Source organism: Antrostomus carolinensis, unplaced genomic scaffold, assembly GCF_000700745.2.
Source record: "Antrostomus carolinensis isolate BGI_N321 unplaced genomic scaffold, ASM70074v2 scaffold13609, whole genome shotgun sequence".
NCBI classification, from domain to species: Eukaryota; Metazoa; Chordata; class Aves; order Caprimulgiformes; family Caprimulgidae; genus Antrostomus; species Antrostomus carolinensis.
This window is the reverse complement of record NW_010336491.1, coordinates 13,036-33,565: the sequence shown is the minus strand read 5'-3', so window position 1 is coordinate 33,565 and position 20,530 is coordinate 13,036. Positions and strand designations below refer to the sequence as shown.

Below are 20,530 nucleotides of genomic sequence, written 5' to 3'. Positions count from 1 at the left end.
GCATTGCAGCATGTTTATACTCTAAACCAAGTTTTTAAAAAATCAAGCTATTTTATGTAGGAAACAAAACTCTTTTCCTGATCAAAGTATGTTCCTGTGCATAAAATCTACCATTGCATATTACTTTTGTTTAAATTTGAAAAAAATTTAAAAGCTAGGTTGTGTCCTTGCTTGGCAATAAATGGTTCTGTAAGAGAAGAACACTTCACAAAACTGTACTCACTGACATGTAATTTAATTTATTTTGATTTCTAGGTGATTACAGATTTGGAAGAGCAGCTGAACCAGCTCAGTGAAGACAATGCAGAACTGAACAATCAGAATTTCTTCCTGTCCAAACAACTTGATGAGGCCTCAGGGGCCAATGATGAGGTTGTCCAGTTGCGAAGTGAAGTTGACCATCTCCGGCGGGAGATCACTGAGAGGGAAATGCAGCTTACCAGTCAGAAACAAGTAAGGCTTTAGAAGTCTGGATCACAATCTCTTTGTGATAGCTAGCTAATTATCTGAAAGCCAAAAAATTACTTTAAATCTGGTAACCTATAAGGAATTAATATGCTTCCAGGGCAGTGGCTTAAACCATTCATTGTTTGAGCCTCCCTTCCCAGAGCAGTTGAGTGAATGGAAGTTTTTGGTATTTCCCATTGTATTTTTATACAATTTTATTTAAAAATTTTGCACTCTGAAGATATTGTAACTTAGAATTATTCATTTTAATTTTGTGACCCTGGAAATTTTAAAATATTCATAATGAGATAGAACTGACATTAACAGCAATCACAAGTGAATGTATGGAAGCCTTGAAATAAATGGGTTGTGATTTACCAGCTTATGTTTGCTGCCAATTTGCATGTACTGTAATTTAAATGGTAAGGCTGAAGCTTAAAGTGCACGCTTGATGTGGGATGTGAGAATTGATAGGAGGATTTATTTTTAGACTATGGAGGCCTTGAAGACAACATGTACAATGCTGGAAGAGCAAGTAATGGACTTGGAGGCCCTGAATGATGAACTCTTGGAGAAAGAGCGTCAGTGGGAAGCATGGAGAAATGTTCTAGGAGATGAGAAGTCCCAGTTTGAATGTCGAGTTAGAGAGCTGCAGAGGATGCTGGATACTGAGAAACAGAGCAGGTCTCTCTCCCCTCCTCCTCCTTTATTAACTTTTATGAAAATGCTCTATAGAAGCTAGTACAAAAATTATATTTAGAATAGGATATGGGAGTTGGAACTAAATATAAATTCTTGTGAGGTAGCTCTAAAAATGGTTTATTAGTTAATAGTCATTCACCAGTGATATTGTTCCTTTTGTTTCTTTGCGAGTGAGTGATTCGTGGGGAGTGGTATTTATCTTTGTAAGTTATAAAATGTCTTGATTTATTATCTTCTACTTTATTATATGGAAAAATAGTCTTTGCTCCTAACTGTTCCTGTAGGGTCTTGAAATTTTCAGGCTGTAGTTCTAGCAGGGGCAGGAACAGGGTTATATAATAGAAAAGTGTTGCAGCAGACAGTCTGGCTTTATGAAGTCAGATCTTGCATTTGAGGCAAAGCCCTGAAAGAGTTATTGATGCCACTGCCTGCTAGGAGGAGGTCAAGCCCAGAAGGGAGTTAGGTAACCTTATTTTCCATTTTAATACAGAGTGAGAGCAGATCAGCGTATTACTGAATCTCGCCAGGTGGTAGAACTAGCTGTCAAAGAACACAAGGCAGAGATTCTAGCCCTCCAGCAAGCACTAAAGGAACAAAAACTCAAAGCTGAGAGCCTTTCTGATAAGGTAAGTAACTTTCAACTGTAGACTTTCATAATTAGATGAGATACTTTTCTGGAGATATTACTTGGGCAGCTTTTTCAAGATTTTAGAGCAAATTAGGAAGACTGGAGGTCATAGAATAGAATTCTACCTTCAAGCCAAAGACCTTGGATTTCCTTTTGAAAAAGACTAAAGCAGGAATCAGCCTATGATGCCTGGAGTGTACAGTGAAGCCCTTCAATAACCTGATATCTGCATTTGAGCAACGGCATACCAAAATGTTCTTTGTTTGTTTTTCCCCCTTATAGTAAGTAAAGGATAATTGTATAAATTTTTTTAGTGAGTGCTTGGTGAAGATTGTGGAATGCTATATTTATTAGTGTTCAATGTTATTCTGACCATCTATTCCACCTGCATAGCTCAATGACCTGGAGAAGAAGCATGCTATGTTGGAGATGAATGCACGCAGTTTACAACAGAAGCTTGAGACAGAAAGAGAGCTCAAGCAGAGGCTTTTGGAGGAGGTAACCTTGGAAATTCATGTTATAACTTCAGAAGAGGGTTCCACCTTTTGAGGGGGAAGTTGTGTGATTAGCAGTGTTACACATCCATCCTTCTATATAACTGGGGAGATTAATAAAGTTGGAGGCTTTGTTTTTACTTAAAACTTTGCGAAGTGTGTGGCCACGTCAGGGAGCAGTAAAAGTGAACTGCTTCTCAAGGGAAGGTGAACTGGGAGCCAAGCATGGCAGCAAGTCAGGCAAGGACAGGGACCTTACAGCCATTGGACACAGTCCAACAGTACCTGAACAAGAAGAGCAGAGGAGGTTTGGTGAAGGTAATTGGGTTCAGCCAGCGGCCCAGTGATCATTACAGAAGCCTGGAGTGATGAGGCACTTTCTGGGTCAGGTCTGCCAGCCCAGGGTAGTGGGGGAAGAGGTTGCAGAGGAGGATTTTGGGGGAGGGTGGTTACAGGCAATTAGGGCAATTAGAGCATTTTGATGTACTTGGGGTACTGACAAGATATCCTAGAGCTGAGAACTCCATTATGCATCCCAGTGAAAGATTTCTGGCTCTTGCTTCATAACATATGAGCCTTAATGGTTTTTGTACTCTGGGACTTTCTCATCAAGAAAATATAAAACCTGAAAGGATTAGGAGTAGTTTATCATGTGCCCTTTTCTGTTGTTAGTCGGAGACAAAGATGTAAACAATTGTACATAATTTTCCTTATCTCATGACTACAGAGGAAGTAGCTTACCCTAGTTTATAGGAAAGATTTTTTTTTTAAATAAAAAAGTACTGAGGTGGCTTCTGGTGATTGTACAGAGAGCTTGAGAAAATGGCATCGAGAAATTCTTCATGTATGTGCAGTCTTATTAACAACTACAAGATACTTAAAAAAGCAAATAACTTGAACACATAGTTGAAAGAAATGGTGTTGCTACAAATTAATATAAATACATGGCATAGAAACACTTGTTTAGTCATAATGCTTCTGAAGGAAAACTTCTAGAATATTGTCATTTTCCAGCTTTTAAAGAATTGCCTGTTTACTTTTTAAGTTCCCTAATAATGCTTATTTTACAAGGAATGATAAAGTTTAATAACTTTTGTTTAAAAACAAGCAAACAACAAAACCAAAACACTGGCCTTTGTTTTCCTGTTAACAGCAGGCAAAGCTGCAGCAGCAAATGGATCTACAAAAGAATCACATCTTCCGCCTAACTCAAGGTCTGCAAGAGGCTCTCGATCGAGCAGATCTTCTTAAGACTGAAAGAAGTGACCTGGAATATCAGCTGGAAAACATTCAGGTGAGGGTGAGGAGACAGTGGGCAGGACTCTGTCCTCCCCATCCTAAAACCCCACTCACTAGCATGTTTTAGGATGTGATCTGCTGTTTCTGTGTGACACTTTCCTTATACTATTTTTTATCTCTGCTATTGAGTTATCTGTTTGTTTCTTCTATTAAAATTAAATTTCTTCTATGCCTGTGTGGTTCACAGGTTCTCTATTCTCATGAAAAAGTGAAAATGGAGGGCACTATTTCTCAGCAAACCAAACTCATAGATTTCCTGCAGGCAAAGATGGACCAACCAGCAAAAAAGAAAAAGGTGGGTGAAAAAGGTTTGAGAGGCATGGAATTAAATTATGGTTTTGTAATTAGTTATGTGCTGTGTATTCTCAATATTCTGTTTTATCTATTTTTGTGTAAGACAAATGTGTCCTCATTTAAGAGCATTCTGAGTCACTGAATGCAAACTTTACTAGGCAGAATATGTTCTTTGTGGCTTTTCCAGTATTTTGTTATTCCTACAATAGTTAAGTTACAACTCTGCTGAGGTAGCTACACCTCAGTCAGGCTGTAGGAATACAGAATTTTAACCATTCTTTTTTTCATGGTAAGTATGTATGTGTGTATGAACATACTGTGTATCTAGAGTGATTGTCTTGTAGTTACAGCATAGGATTGATTAGTCAGGTGATGTGACTTGTGTCACATCTTTGTCATAAGCCGTTCTGTCATTTTGAATTAAGTAATTTAATTTTAACCACGTATTTTGAGATCCTCTGTTTAGATGCTTTCGGAAACTCAAGGCCTGAGTACCAACAGGTAACGTACGTCCCTCTTTAACTAATCCATATCTCAACATTTTCTCTCCAGTGCCAATATGAACTAAAAATCCATCCTTGCACATATCAGAATGAGGCCCTCTGGCCGGACTGCCACTAGCTAGTTGCACTTTGCCTAGTTGAAGCCATCTCTTACTAGGAGTTAGGAGTTGTCTGTGTGTTTCTGTTGCTAGGGCCTGTTTAGTCGGCGGAAAGAGGACCCTTCTTTACCCACACAGGTTCCCCTGCAATACAATGAGCTGAAAGTGGCACTGGAGAAGGAGAAGGCTCGTTCTGCTGAGCTGGAGGAGGCTCTACAGAAAACACGCATTGAACTCAGATCTGCTCGTGAAGAAGGTAGGGGTTAACAGAAAAGGTGAATCTGGAAGGAGGTGCACGGTTTTGGTCTGAAAACGTGTCTTTAATTGTGTGCCACTATAGCAGTAACAGATGTTGTTTAATTCTTACCTACTGCTGTGAAGATGCAGCAAGGCTACGCTTTTTTCTGCAGGTTGTAACCACTGATTGGTTACACAGAACCACTGCTGTGAACTTGTGTTTCATATTGGTTATGTTAATGAGTGGCATTTATCTCATCTATAGCTGCTCATCGGAAAATATCAGACCACCCTCATCCCTCTACTCCAGCCACAGCCAGGCAGCAGATCATCATGTCTGCCATAGTCCGCTCACCAGAGCATCAGCCTACTCCGATCAGTTTGCTAGCTCCACCCTCCAGTCGCAGGAAGGAATCTTCCACACCAGAGGGTAGGTTCTTGGTGAACTTTTCTGTTACTATTTTTCTATTTACTGTTTCAATGTGATTTTTTTTAATTTCAATACCAGACTTTTTTTCATGATAGGAAAATTAGATGATGAGTTTTGCTTTCATTTTTGGTTTAAAATTCTCTATTTGTATTATAGAATTTATCTCTGAAAACATCAGCAATAAAGTAATTGTTAGCATGAATTGTTTTAAAGGCATGGTTTTTTTCAAAGGAGTATGTTTTCTGTACTACTCTGCCTTGATCGAAAGGATTTATGGCTGTTGCCTTAGCAGTTAATGTTTTTACTTTTCTAAACTGCAGATTTGTTCTGCTGAGCAGAAAAATTCTATTAAGACTTTGGGTAGGCATAAAAGGAAGGTAGCACGTCAAAGACAACATTAATATCCTATTAACTAGAAAAAGGGGATACCCTTTCATATCCTTGAGAATGGAGGGGAGAGGATCACCAGAAACAAATGAAAGGATTGAGGGCTCTGCTCATTTATTCTTAGTTAACCAGTATTCCAGAGTGAGTGTTGAGCCCAGAGACTCTGAACTAAAACCTCCAGCCTTCAGCTGGAAACAGCCAGAACCCACAAACTGATCCAGCCATCACAGATAGCTGGGGAGGCACGGGGTGGTGTGAGGATGGGTAATGTTGGCATGGGAAGATGTCCTCAGAGGCAGATCATGGGCAGGGAAGAGAATTATGTCATGACAATGCCTCGAAGGATAAACTTTGCTGAATGTAGATCCACTCAGAGGATTTTAGGTATTCTTTAAGATGCTGGCACTGATGGTTGGCACGCAGGCTGTATGGTTGCTGTATGACAACAGTATAGGTGTTGAAGGGTTTGTTAGCTATAAGCAAAATTGAGAGATTAGTTTAGCACATTGTAAGAATTGGAGCCGAGTGCAGACTTGAAATTTAGCTGGTTTGATTGACATAATCTTGCTACACCAAACATTAGCCATTTCAGTTCTACAGTCTGTTCTCAAGCGGCGCGTTCTGTGCATCTGTATAAGGTGGTTACTGAGGTGGTAATGCAGCTTAAGCTTTGCAGGTTGCAAAGGCAAATAGTGTCCTTGTTCAGCAGAACTCTAAAAGAGAGATGTAGTCACTTTTCATTTCCTTGGCTTTAAAATGCCAGAACCTACTATAATTTTAATCTGTATCACAGTTTTCATCCTGACAATAATTTTTGTCCCTTCCAGAGTACAGCCGACGCCTGAAAGAGCGAATGCATCATAATATCCCACATCGTTTTAACGTGGGGCTAAATATGAGAGCAACAAAATGCGCCGTGTGTCTGGACACTGTGCACTTTGGACGGCAGGCATCCAAATGTCTCGGTAAGAGCAGAGTGTGTGCATAAACAAAGTGTAACTGGACAGTAGAATGAAAAAGCATCAGCCATCTAGAACAGATTTTCAGTGAAAGCTGAAGAAAGGGCCAAGTATGAAGACTTAGAAACTAGTTGGTGCAAACATTCTACGTTAGAAAACATCTGATGGTCTAGAGTAGGAGATTCTTGGGAAGGCTGGGTTTGTGCGTTAGAAATTGAGGCAGCTGTGTCATGATTTTTTTTGTCATTTAACAGAAATTTTTCTCTGTCCTTTTGTCAGAATGCCAGGTGATGTGTCACCCAAAATGCTCAACTTGCTTGCCAGCTACTTGTGGACTGCCAGCAGAATATGCCACTCACTTCTCTGAAGCATTCTGCCGGGATAAAATGAATTCTCCTGGTCTGCAGCTGAAGGAGCCAAGCAGCAGTCTGCGTCTGGAAGGGTGGATGAAAGTGCCAAGGTATAAACCTGAGTCCTGGTGCCATATCAGGTGCTGAAATATTTGGAACAGTTCCTTATATTATCTTGGCTCTTACAATGTGATAATCAGTACATGCCCACTACAACTACTTACTGCTGCTGAAATTTGCCTTTCTAGGAGTTGCATGCTTGTTTTATTCAGAATCCAAACAGAAAATCCAACACAGCTTTGTGCTTGTTTTCTTCAGGAATAATAAACGTGGGCAACAGGGCTGGGACAGGAAGTATATTGTCCTGGAAGGAACAAAAGTGCTCATTTATGATGCAGAAGCAAGAGAAGGTAACTTAGCATTTCTAGGAAGAAATTTTTTTTTAATCTTCAGATACTGTTTGGTGAGTTGAGCAGCTTAATGATTGTTGCTGTTTGCTGTGGCCATACCTAACTTAGCTAAATCTCCTGTAATAAGGCAATATTGCTGTTTTTCTAGATCCTTGTCAGTTTTACTAGCTGGTATGTCATAATAAGCTAGCAGTGAAACATCCAGTGTGTATCCACTTAATTTTGCTATCACAATTATTTTCTTGCTACTTACTTGTTTGTTCTTTGTTCTTAATCTATCTGTCCATTCTGCCTGCAGCTGGACAGAGGCCTCTGGAGGAGTTTGAGCTCTGCCTTCCTGATGGCGATGTAACTGTTCATGGAGCTGTAGGAGCTACTGAACTTACCAATACAGCAAAGACAGGTGAGAATCTTATGTAGATGAGGTCAAATGGATTTCATCTGGCTTGCCATCAGTTGGCATTCTGTTTGGCTGAACAGAATTTTCTCCCTTTAACTTTCACTCTGTAACTATGTAATTTGGAGGTTACCTCTATTTGAATTAGGTGAATAGGTCAGTCGTAGATTTAGTTACATCCAGGCGGTTGCTGTCATGGTAGTTGAACTGTGAATAGTATAATCATCAAGCCAAATGGAAGTAAAATTTAAGAGTTCTGTAACATACTTAAAAGCACTCGGTTTATTTAAATTTCTTCTCTCAATGCTTTCTATCAAGTGTCAAGTGTCATAATTCATGCCACCATTGTGCTTTAACCAGAAAGTCATTAACTTAGAAATACTGTGGGGTGTATACAGTCTCTTATTATGAAACAAATGTTGATGTTTTGATTTGTATGTATTCAATAGAACTGATGACAAGATTATGTATGTCTTGACTTTAACATTAAAGGATACAGCTTGTTAAAAACAAAGGTTTCCATAACCAATTTTTACAGATTTTTCTTGACCAGTACAGGGAAAACTTTAGTCAAGTGGCTGGTTTTGTACTTTTTTTCAACAATGGTATTTCTTTCTCTTTGGAATAAAAGGCAAGAAATTATTTTTATTTAGTAGAGACAGTGTTGTATGTATGGATTGCATACATCCAGCTAATATTTAGCCTTCAGTAGCTAGCCTGTGCAGGACCTGTAAAGGAGAAACCAATGTATAAATTGCCATGGTAACCCATCATGACAAATACAACTTCTCTCCAATGAGGCTGAAAGGTGTTGATTTTAAGTCCACTGATGATATTCCAAAAACTAATCTAAGTCTTATTCTATCTATATAACATCTCAGATGTGCCATATATCCTAAAATTGGAGTCTCATCCACACACCACTTGCTGGCCTGGTAGAACACTCTACCTGTTAGCACCCAGCTTCCCTGACAAACAGCGCTGGGTCACAGCACTGGAATCAATAGTGGCAGGTGGGAGAGTTTCCAGAGAAAAAGCTGAGGCTGATGCTGTGAGTATAAAAGTTTCATTTAATAATAAAATATTCTGGGAGGGAGCAGAGTTTTGAAAAATAATTTTTCGCTATTTGACATACTGAGGTTTAACTGAAGGTAAGTTCTTAACTTCTGCCTTATGATGTACAACATGAGTACCAGGAAAATAGTTCATTGTGAGACCGATGCTTTATATTGCAATACCCTTCTTTGGACCTGGGGAGTAGAGTGAGAGGATCCCAAAATTGTATCTCTGTAATTCCAGCAAACAGAAAAAGAAGTGCAAGCAGTCAGGGCATGGGTTAAATCATAATGTGCCACATAGAATGAGCAAACCCTGAAAGAAAGAAAGAAGCAAAAAGCTCCCTCCTGTCCCATTCTTATGGAGTTGGGGTTTTTTTGTTCCTTGGTGGGGAAGGGGGTGTGTGTGTGTTTCAGTTTTTTTCCTGATAAGAATTAGAAGTGAAATGGATTTGTTTTGGGTAGCCTTTTTCATCATTGCACTAATAACTCACTGTTTTCTGATAAAGGGAGATTTGATTCTACAGCATTGCATATTAGAATGTTAGCTCTGGAGGCAGGGCATGTCTGAGTAGCAGGAAATCATCTCTTTCCACATGCTACCATTCCTTCTGTTTCTGAGGAAAATACATGCTTCCTCCAAAACTCATAATTTTTTTTAATCCTCCCCCTAGGAAAACTCACTGCTCCATTGCAGGAGATCTGGGGGAAATGGAAGGGAGGGACAACAACAGGTTCTGTCTGAGTTTAGGTTAATTCTGAGCAGTTTGCCTGGCTGTGTTTCAGGCAGATAAAAGTTTACTAATTCTTTTGTAGGTAGCATCCCTGCAGCTTTTAGCTTTCTGAGATACAGAAGTCTGTGCCAAGCTTTTTGCCTGTCAATATGATGACCTTACGTTGTTAAAATACTAATAGAGTAAGAGATAAAGATTAACTCGACCAAAAAAAAATAAAAAAATCTTTTTGTCATTTGCAGAAGTTGCTGGGAAACTCCCTGCTGAAGCTGGAGGGTGAAGACCGTTTGGATATAAATTGCACGATGCCCTTCAGTGACCAGGTAATGATAACGTCCAGCCAGGTCTTTCTGAGTATGGGATATTTCATTCATGGAAACGGTGTCTTAACGGCAATATGTGTAATTATATACTTGTTTGTTGGTTTGTTTTATCTTTTCACTGGTAAATGATATCATCCAGGTTTGCTCTTGGAGCATTCCTCGTTCTCCTCATGTAGAGCTATTTTTATTTTTTCCCTGTTGTCACCGTAGGTTGTACTGGTGGGTGCAGAAGAAGGTCTCTATGCCTTGAATGTACTGAAGAACTCCTTAACGCACATCCCAGGAATGGGTGCTGTCTTCCAAATTCACCTCATCAAGGATCTGGAGAAGCTACTCATGATAGCAGGTAGGGGGCTTTATGTTACTATTTGTCCTGCAGTCATGTGTGGTAGTTGCTTTGTGGGTGCCAAAGGGCCGGGCTTTCCTTTGGATTCATTACAGGCTTTTTTCTTCTTGTAATCAGTGTGTTGAGAGGAGTCAGTTCCTGGGGTTAACACAGGACTGTCTGAGGCTTTCTTGTAAGTGTGCATGTGAATGAAGGCTCAGTTAAACCTTGGAGAAAGTGATTCCTTGGTTTCCAAAGCTGGGGAAAGGAGGAACTAGAGATAAAACATTTCCAGCTTAGGGGTTACTCATCATTTTAAGTTCAATTTAAAAAGTGTTGAGCTGATCAGTGAGCTTATCTCTTCCTAATCACTGCATGACCTTTCTTTTTAACGCAGTTAACCACGCTGTGATCACTGTAGCCTAGGGCCAACAACGCTTAACCTCTCTTGTTCTAAGCACTAATCCCTGTAACAAAATTGAGACTTCTTTCATGGTTTAAGATTCCCTTGTGAAAAGAACACCAGCTTTAATCTCTCCATCTGTGGTTTTCCAGAGATAATCCTTCCTACACGGATGTAGGCATGCTGAACATTAGGGCGTATCTTCATCTGAAAGCCCAAATTATCAAGTGTCTATATGACATTTGTAGGGAATGAAAAACAAATTCTCTCTTTGTTCTGTTTGTTCTTTTCCCCTTGTAAAGGTTTAAGCTGTTCATACTTTATTTGTTTCAGGGTGGTAGAGAAAAAAGGAGTTGGAAAAATAAAATCTCACACAAAATTAGGAGCAGGCTATGTTACTGTGGTGTTAGACTTCAGAGAGGAACGTGGCCTGTAATGCAATTTATTAGGGCACTTCTTGGAGATCCATTGCCGGTTCTGTTGGCACAGAGAGGCTAAAGCACCTTTTACTGCAGGCTAAAATAAAACTTCCTGGCTAATTTTGAATAGTATCCTAATGAGGCCGCTGTTATTGTGATCTACTAGACCTTAGCAACACTAATAACCCAGGGAGAGAATGGTTCTTCCCCCAGTGGATTTCCTGCCTGTTGTGTGGTTCAGTTTTTGTAAGTTTTGTTTCACTTTTAATAGGAATAATATGGACTGAATTCTACATGGTCCCTTGTGACTGTTACCACAGTAACAGCCTGTGATGATAAGCTGCTGCTTAGGTAACAGAACAGAATTTTGTAGAGAATAGGGAGTTTTCCCTTGACAAAATGTAACCATTTTTGTTTCCAGGAGAAGAAAGGGCTCTGTGTCTTGTTGATGTAAAGAAAGTGAAGCAATCTCTAGCCCAGTCTCACCTCCCAGCCCAACCCGATGTCTCACCAAATGTCTTTGAGGCTGTCAAAGGATGTCACCTTTTTGCTGCTGGCAAGGTAGGATACAGCTCCTTGTGCCCCCACACCGCCCTTTAGACTGCACCGAGTGCAGTATTGGTGAAATCAGCATCTTTATTTCACTGGCAACAAATCCAAGGTCTATATTCTGGTTTTAAATCTTTTTCTTTAAATAAGAAGAGCATAGGGCTGAAGAGAGGCTGAGCTGGAGACAGGATGGAGGATCGACATGATGGTGTAGCCGAAACTGCTACATAATAAGAAATACAGCATAGCACAGATAACTGCCTCCTGACAGCTGACTTCAGTTTTGAGATTTATAATTAGCGAATTCCATCTACTGTTTGTTCTTGAATGTCATGTAACAGCTTCCAGGCTAGCAAATTTACTTAGGTGTCTGCGTCACTTGATAACACTTGATATTTACCTTAATTCCCAGTTTTAGTCTGGAACATTTAGCTACAGCAAAAATTCTTATTCACAATTACTTCTACAGACTACTTTGATAACAAACTGAACATCATTCATTTCAAAGAGATGTTTAATATAACAGTTTCAAGGGTTAAAACTTGGACTAAACCTATTTGAATTTCTTATCCCTTTTAATGAAACATTTTTCTTTGGAAAACCTTCAAATTTTTTATTAACTTCTTCCAAGTGTAAAAGAAATCGTAGAAGCAGTTCAAATTCACGTTCTCTTTTGAGAATGTGAAGAGGTTTTTCATTAATTCACAATAACTACCCTATTAAAAATGTACTTGCTTATCTCTGCGACGTTCTTTTTGTGGCAAGAGGTACTCAGACCCGTTTCACACTCAGCATTAGAATTGACTCTCTATTACCATCCCGAACTATGTTTGTAATCTTCCTTACAGGTTGAGAATGGTCTTTGTATCTGTGCAGCCATGCCCAATAAAGTGGTTGTTCTGCGATACAATGAGAGCTTGAGCAAGTTCTGTATCAGAAAGGTAAGCTTAGTAATTCCCTTCAGTAGCTGAGGCAGTTCACATATTGCACTAACACTTTGCTTGGGAGCAAACATTCTAAGCTTTTTGTGTGCATAAGAATATTTGTTTGTCATCTAAAATGATAACAAATTGCAAGAGGCACTGACTAAAACTGGAGTAGGCAGCAATTTTCTTTAATAAGAGCTGACATATGTGGGGAGATGCAGGACAGAACTGTGATTTTTTGGGATTCTGTACTCAGCTGTGATCATACTCTTGCTTACTTACCCAAAAAAGGCTTTCTTCTCAACTATCCAGCAGTGTTCCCTCACCTCTGTCGTCTTTGGAGAAATCCATAACAAATTACTTCTGTCTTTGCAATTAAAAAAGCAATGGGTATCTGAATTTGTTTACTGTACCAGTGATCAAAAGGTATTTAATATTATTGCATCACAGGATAGTTCTGCACCGTCCTGGTACATGTGTGGCTCCCATGATGATGGAAGAGGCACCTGATGTGCCCCTGTCATCGGGGATACTTGGCAAAAAGGTTCCCAGCCCATTAACCAACCCCAAATTGCTCCAGCACAGGCAACAGGCAGCATCCCAGCCTTGCCCACCTCCCCTGGCCAAGCTTGTGGCCATTTCCACTCCTGTTTTCTTGGGCTTTTGTGGTGCTGACTTAATTGGACATGGCTGTGAGCAGTGATATTAGGGCTCAGCCATGCCATGGGACCCCTGGACCAGCCTGGCCAGGGGGCTCAGGCTCCGTTGTGTCATGAGGACCAAGGCGCAAGGGCATCTCAATTCATAGAATCACAGAATGTTGTGAGTTGGGAGGGACCCACAAGGATCATGGAGTCCAACTCCTGTCCCTGCACAGGACAATCCCAACATTCAGACCATGTGTCCGAGGGCCTTGGCCAAATGCTTCTGCAATCTTGTCAGGCTGCTTTCTGCCATGATAAAGCAGAACTATGGCAACTCTTCAGCCAGCCAGTTGCAGGTAGATAGTGCTCAGAGCATCTAACCCACTATTGCTCTTGAAGACAAGTCCAATGAATTGTCCTGAATAAATTTTATAGGCTCATACACATCCAGAAAAAACCCCAAAATATTAGGGCACTCTCCTCAGAACAGAGAGTTTAAACACTGCCTGCCTTAAAAAGGGCTGGTACCCAGAAACTCAGCTCCTCTCCAATTCATAAATTAAGGGATGTTCAAAGTACCTGTCCCTGGGAGCTTCTGCAGGTTACTTTGAAGGCACCAGTTCAATTTACAGCTTGACTGAGGCTTTTATGGCCACTGAGTGCCACACTGGCACTGCTGTAAGGAGCCAGAGGCGGCACAGTAATCCAGAGGCTGGGCCTCCTTGGAGGTAAAGACATGTTTGATGGAGATCTTGGTACAAGCAATGTGGATGCCACAAACCTGGAACATCCACAGGCTGATGTCAACTCTGCTCACGATGGAGCAGCAGCTGGCAGAAGCTCTGCAGATGAACTGTCGCCCACCTCTGTTCGTGCTGCCGTTCACCTCTGTGGTGAACTTACTGCCTTGACAAGGGCTTACATGCAGAACACGCAGAGCCGTGTTTTAGAAGGCAGGTTTTCCTTATCTTCACTAATCCAGACAACTGAATTTAGATCCTAACAAGATGGCAGTGAGCCCAGAACAGCCTTTTCTGTTCTGCCAACTAAATTTCCAGATTAACCAGGAATTATGCAAGGAATCTTGTCCTCAGATCTGGGGATCTGTGTGTTGTGTCCGGTTAACCTGCAGAGCTATCCTGGCTGTTCCATCTCAAAGCAGCTCTTGGTGAACAACCTATCTGTGTTACATGGTACAAAGAAGGAAGGGAGATGGTGTGTGTTTGTCTTCCCTTTGCTTAAGGAGTCATCAAGTTAATTTCTTAAGTGTTAATGGCAGAGCCTTTGTAGGGAGCTGATTCAGGCTGTTGGGGGAATCACCGTGATGGACGTGCTTACTGCCAAGAGTTTTGCTCTGGGGGTTATAAAGAGTTTGGGACTTGACTGGGGTCAATCCTCCTGCAATTGTGTTAGGATCTCCCATCTGCCTTTCTAGCAGCTGCCCTGATTCCTGGTGACTTCCAGGCTCAGCAGCGATTGTTCTAGCACAGCTACTCTGGAGCTGGGGCAGTTTTGACTCATAGACTTCCTAGTGACAAGTGTGAGCAGTTTGGGTTGAATGACAGTCCTGGTCTTACCTCCAGAGCTGATCAGACATGCAGTCACTGGCATGGCTGTGACCTATGGTAAGTAGGGAGCCACTCCCTACTGCTCCCAAAAACTGAGCTACGGAGCAGAAGAATATCTTCCAGAATAGCCTGTTCTAGGGAGAGGTTCTTACCAGGGTTAGCACATGGAGCTGAGTTGATTTGCAAGTCTGTATTCAAGCAACTATCACCTCCAACAAAACAAAACTTCTGCTTCTAGCAAGAGTTCTTTTCCATACACTTTTGAGGGACTGTTAGTGACTTTGAGGTTGTCGTGTCTCCCTTTTATAGAGACAAATGTGGCAATATATAACCTTCCAGAATCAGCAATATCTGTAAACTGCTACAGGGAACTAATATTGGTCCACACTTTCCTCTTTTCCAGGAGATCGAAACCTCTGAGCCTTGCAGCTGCATCCATTTGACCACTTACAGCATCATCATTGGAACCAACAAGTTCTATGAAATTGAGATGAAGCAGTATACGCTGGAGGGTAGGAGACGTCTCCTGAGGAACACACCAAGTGGCTCCACAGATTCTTTTGGTGGAGCTTCTCTAAAGCTGTTTAGGAAAAAAAAGTTGGTGCTGATCAAGCTGTTTTTCTCCATTCCCTTTGCAGAGTTTCTGGATAAAAATGACCACACTTTGGCCTCTGCTGTGTTTGCTGCTTCCACCAACAGTTTTCCAGTCAGTATCATCCAAGTGAACCCAACGGGGCAGAGGGAGGAGTATCTGCTGTGTTTCCATGGTAAGTGGTGGATGGTTTTGTAGTTGTTGAAGTACAAATGCTCTCTGGTACGTGAACTGCCAGAAGGTAGCTAAGTACTGTTGGAAAGCTGAACAGAGTCAACTTCCTAGTACCTGGTAACAAATATTTGTTGAAGACTGTGAGTCTAAAAGCCCTGGAAGAGCTGTGGCTGGTGGTTTAAACCCCAAAATGCACAGGGCATTGGCACTGAAATAGCAATAACTGAGGTGCGTATGGTCAACTTGCTTCTGGCTTCCAAGTTCTCCGTGCCTGTGGATCAGTTGCCACGTGCAGGCTTCTGTGCCTGAAGGGAAGGGATTGTGGTCAAGGTGAAGTGCAAAGAGGTGTTTGATTATCCTGATAAAATGGTAAGAGATTTTCAGACTTTGGCATTCTTGTCTGGTTTCCATACAGACTGGTGAGACTGGTGAGGAAAGAAGAGGGTGTTATTTTTGTGTATAGCTGCTTTTTTTGGCCCTCTAGGATAGTGTCATGGAAATGCCCAGGAAGTCTTCAAACGCCCCACTAGCAGTAATTTTGAGTGAGTAACAGTAGGAATCTCAGTCTTCCCAACTGTAGATTAAAGAATAACCTCACCTTAAGTGCTATAGACAGACCTAGAACTGCAGTATCTTTTGGTACTGAAAGTAAAGTCTACACCTACACATCGAGCCAATTCAGCGTCAGTTAGAGTAGTTCATGTGGCTCCAGGATCTGTGAGAGAGTAAGGACCCTGTCCCTGCTAAAAAGCCCGGGGTCAATTGCCTTTGTCCCTTCAGAAATAAATGAAAATTCAGGCACATGCTCATGACATGACATGACTTTTCTTGGCAGAGTTTGGTGTCTTTGTGGATTCTTATGGAAGACGCAGCAGGACAGATGACCTGAAATGGAATCGCCTGCCCTTGGCTTTTGGTAGGTGTTGAGAGATGTTCATTTGGATTATGGCAATTATTGAAAGTGGGAAGCACCTTGTGGGACAGGTGTTCTTCACTCAGTGCTTCTGTCTGCCAGTTCTCACAGAAACTATGGAGATACTCCTGTGATTTAAGATCGTTATAAATCCAAATGTAGACCTTCTGAAGTATAACCAGGTTGAGGAAAACTAAACCAAAGTTCTATTTCCTTAATGTTCCTGGGCTGACAGTGATGGAACTGGGTAGTGGAATTTTTAATGGTGCTTGGAAGTTTCTGAAAGAGTCAAGAATCCATCGTGTCAGTGTGGTTCCCTCAGGCCTTTCACACCACCTAATGGGATTGGGTTCAGTTAATAGTCTGGTTTTAATGCCTTTTTCATGATACTTTGGTTGGTAAAATTCTTGAGATACAGTTTTAAGGCAGCAATTCTTTAAGCTTGCATCTCCCTAGTTAGTAATAGCGTCTCTGTCTTCTTACAGAAAGTATATTCCCTTGGTTTTCCCAAGGGGCTGTGAGGCTCTGCTGTGCTCACTGAGGCTTTTTAGAAGTTTTTAACAGAGAATTTTATTTTGTGCTTTTCCCCCCTCTGCGTCGCTCCCTCAGCCTACAGGGAGCCCTATCTGTTTGTGACCCACTTCAATTCCCTTGAAGTGATTGAGATTCAGGCACGAGCTTCTCTGGGGTAAGCTGTTCTCCTTTCATTACTTTGAACAGCCTGTGCTGCAAGACTGTGTTATACTTGCCAGGAAAAGGTTCAGTGTTGTCACTGTAAAGGCTTTTTCCTGCAATTTTACCCAGAACTCCTGCACGAGCCCACTTGGAGATACCCAACCCACGGTACCTGGGGCCTGCAATTTCATCTGGCGCTATCTACTTGGCCTCCTCCTACCAAGACAAATTAAGGGTGATTTGCTGTAAGGGCAACCTAGTGAAGGAGACCAACAATGAGCAGCACCACAGAGGATCTTCTGCTACGCGCAGGTATAATGAAGTCTGTGTCTTATGGTCCTTGTGCACCTCATAAGCAAACTTTGCCCCAGATGTTTATTTCCCCTGACGTTGTGGGATGCCCTTGTTCCACTCTTAAAGATGCTGGTGTCAGCCAGCTATGGTGATGCTGGAACAGAATGAGGAGTAGAGTTGCTGATATTTGAAAATCCAGAAGGCAAAGAAACATTAACTCTGTGGGAATACGTGGGTAATCTCCTCCACAAATGCTTTGTGATCTTCAGCTGGTTTACTTTTATGTTGCTGTAGCTGTTGACTTCAAAGCTTGGTGAGCTTAGATGCCATTAAACATCAATTGACTGTAACGATCTCTAAAGCAAGAGCCCCATCCTCTGAAATGATGAGTGTGCTGGAGGGAGACGGCGTTGGGAAGGGGTTATGGGGTCTTGTTCTGTTCAGCAGAACAGCGATACTTCAGATGGGGGAATAAACGGCTCTAAACTGGAAGAGGGGAGGTTTAGATGAGATATTGGGAAGAAATTCTTTGGTGTGAGGGTGGTGAGACACTGGCCCAGGTTGCCCAGAGAAGCTGTGGCTGCTCCTCCCTGGAAGTGTCCAAGGCCAGGTTGGATGAGGCTTTGAGCAACCTGGTCTAGTGGAAGGTGTCCCTGCTGCTGGCAGGGGGGTTGGAACTGGATGATCTTTAAGGTCCATTCCAACCCAAACCAGTCTGGGATTCTATGAATGAACACCGCGGTTGATGGTGCCACTGAGCATTGGAAACTGAGAAACTGAGGCTTGTAGCTCATGCTAACCTGCAGCTGCTGAGGATTTTGTATGTGAAAAGGCCTGTATCAAATTCTCGGGTGCTTTTCTATGGAAAGTATGCTGCTTAAATAGATGAGAACATGTACTTTCGTAGCCTGTTGTGTAGACGTGACTTGCATTAGCAGTTCATTAAGGCATTTACTAGTGTCGCTAATGTAACAGATACTCAGCTATCAAAATCTTTGCGCTTTTCATCGTGGCTCAGGGAGGGCTGATGCTTTTTCACCTGAACACTGCTGGGTGTTTGGGGAAAGTTACATTTTTTGCTAAAAGAAAATGTAACGTGAGGTTTTTGTCGCTCAGCTGTTCGCGTCCATTATTTTTGAATGACAGCAGCCCTAACAAGAGAGGCCCCCCCACATACAACGAGCACATAACCAAGCGGGTAGCATCAAGCCCAGGACCGCCGGAGGGGCCAAGCCACCCTCGAGAACCAAGCACACCACATCGGTACCGCGAGGGAAGGACAGAGCTGCGGAGGGACAAGTCACCTGGGCGACCACTGGAGAGGGAGAAATCTCCAGGCCGGCTTCTGAGCACCCGCAGAGAAAGGTCCCCTGGGAGACTGTTTGATGAGAGCAGCCGAGGACGAATGCCTGTGAGTGGTGCCAGAACTCCTCTTGCTCAAGTCAATAAGGTAAGTAGGAGCCTGGAGAACTTTTATGTTCTCAGGAGAAGGTGTGGACTGCAGAAGGGCTGATGGTGCTGTGAAGTACAAGAGCAAATCAAATCTCAGCCCCCCAACTTCTCCTAAAGCAGAGCATGTACGGTGTAACTCACCGGCCCTGTGGACACCTTCCCTCGTGCTAGTCCTGTAACTGCAAAAGCAGCTTGACTCTGGAACAGGCTCAAGCCCTCCAGATCTGAAAGCAAAGGTGCATTTACCAACAGAAATCAAGTTGGGGGACAATGCCTGGAGAAAGGATCGCAGGAGCCTGCTGTGTTCTGAGCAATGCTGACAGTACTGCCCTGGTCAGGGGTTTAAGATCGTGCCACCCGGCAGCACGCAGCGCGCTCAGCGCCAGCAGCGGTAGTTAATGATGCACTGCCGGCACCTGTGCCTGAGTGAGAAAAATGTGTGTGACTTGTAACTGTCACTTTTATTTCCCTGCCAGGTCTGGGACCAGTCTTCAGTGTAAGTCTCAACTAGACAAAGTTACTCATCTTGACCTGCAGGAAAAAAAAGGAAATACACTGAGTATATGCACTCCATACGTCCGCCGCCCCGTCACCACGACAGCACTCCTGGGCCAGAGCCAGCTCCGCGCCGGGAGACGTGACGCTTTTGAAGATTGTTCGCATCTCAGTTAATTTCTCTGCACTTTCCTGCACTCCTGTTTTTGCACTTTGTACTACTGTTACTCTTTCAAGCAGTTCATGAACTTTTTTGTGTTCACTTTAGTCCCTAGTAGTTCATTGAGGAAATTAAAGGGGACTAGAGTCCCACCCCAGGTCTTTAATGTGGTTAGCACCCCTTACCAGCTCACTGATCTTAGTTCTGAGACATGCTGGGAATTCCTGATGGCCTGGAAACAGAAGGGCCGAGGTGAGTGAGTCTTTCAATAGGAGGTGTGATTGGATATTCTCTACAGAACACCAGAAAAAGTACTTCCGATGAGTCTGTTCACCTGCCACTTCTGAAAGTTATTTTGTTCTCACTAAAATTGCTCTAGAGCAGCTCTGATGGGGAGGGGAGAACCCCGCTTTAAACGATCCCATCTGCCCGGCCCTGAGACAAAGTGCATTACCTATAAGCTACTGGGGTGTAAGACTTTATCCAGGTCTTCTGCATGACAGTTCACTGCATGCTGCTGCACCATCACTGGCTGCTCTCTCCTTTTAGGTTGCTTTGCTGAGTAGTGTATTGTACCTCACTTGTAAATTAACCGAAACCTTTAGATTACGCTGCAAAAATAACCGTTAATTACTCTGGAAATTTGGCAACGAAGAGTTAACCAGCCTTATTCTATGACAAGAGTTACAGTCACGCTTGTGTTCTCCTCTCAGCATTCAACATGGTCCATTCAGAAATGACACCGTGGTCCTGACAGCCTCCCCTTCCCCAGAGAGACGAGCAGCCCAGGGCTGGCTCTTGCCGTGGGCTGTAACTTGCCATACAATAAGAACCAGAGGTCACGGCCCAAGAGGATACTCTCAGCGGTTCCTGAACACGCCTTTGCCTTTGCTTCTGCCTGTCTGACCTCGGGCCATTTATTGCTTTCTATTCTCTTTTGCTGTGAACACGAAGCAGAGAGCAAATGATTTTCAAAGCAGGTTTTGACCGTTCAGTCTGCAAACAGCAACACTCTAAGTGAACAACCACGTTCTTTACAACTGGAAAGAGCAAAACTGCATCCAATCTTCCCTTCGCCACACACTTAAACTTCTGCTAGTCCCTTGCGAGCCTGTGCTAACCCGTTCTAGAAACCCATGAAAATTCAAATGCCTTGTCAGTGTCCTTTGGCGAGTTTCATGAGTATTGTATTCC

General features: G+C 42.4%; 1 protein-coding gene across 2 annotated transcripts in view; it reads left to right on the top strand.

Annotated features, from left to right (window-relative positions):
• CIT (citron rho-interacting serine/threonine kinase) overlaps positions 1-19,219 on the top strand; it is a 71,149-nt gene extending 51,930 nt beyond the window's left edge. For both annotated transcript variants that reach the window (XM_010174879.1, XM_010174878.1), the window contains 24 exons: positions 256-453; positions 938-1,131; positions 1,640-1,775; positions 2,171-2,275; positions 3,425-3,565; positions 3,758-3,865; positions 4,559-4,721; positions 4,968-5,132; positions 6,347-6,484; positions 6,758-6,938; positions 7,147-7,238; positions 7,537-7,641; positions 8,517-8,686; positions 9,667-9,747; positions 9,958-10,093; positions 11,316-11,455; positions 12,292-12,384; positions 14,985-15,093; positions 15,220-15,348; positions 16,183-16,263; positions 16,870-16,948; positions 17,065-17,247; positions 18,376-18,679; positions 19,158-19,219. In XM_010174879.1, the coding sequence (XP_010173181.1) occupies positions 256-453; positions 938-1,131; positions 1,640-1,775; positions 2,171-2,275; positions 3,425-3,565; positions 3,758-3,865; positions 4,559-4,721; positions 4,968-5,132; positions 6,347-6,484; positions 6,758-6,938; positions 7,147-7,238; positions 7,537-7,641; positions 8,517-8,686; positions 9,667-9,747; positions 9,958-10,093; positions 11,316-11,455; positions 12,292-12,384; positions 14,985-15,093; positions 15,220-15,348; positions 16,183-16,263; positions 16,870-16,948; positions 17,065-17,247; positions 18,376-18,679; positions 19,158-19,181 (3,255 nt within the window). In that variant the 3' untranslated portion in view covers positions 19,182-19,219. The remainder of the gene's footprint in view (positions 1-255; positions 454-937; positions 1,132-1,639; positions 1,776-2,170; positions 2,276-3,424; positions 3,566-3,757; positions 3,866-4,558; positions 4,722-4,967; positions 5,133-6,346; positions 6,485-6,757; positions 6,939-7,146; positions 7,239-7,536; positions 7,642-8,516; positions 8,687-9,666; positions 9,748-9,957; positions 10,094-11,315; positions 11,456-12,291; positions 12,385-14,984; positions 15,094-15,219; positions 15,349-16,182; positions 16,264-16,869; positions 16,949-17,064; positions 17,248-18,375; positions 18,680-19,157) is intronic.
• The last annotated feature ends 1,311 nt before the right edge of the window (positions 19,220-20,530 follow it).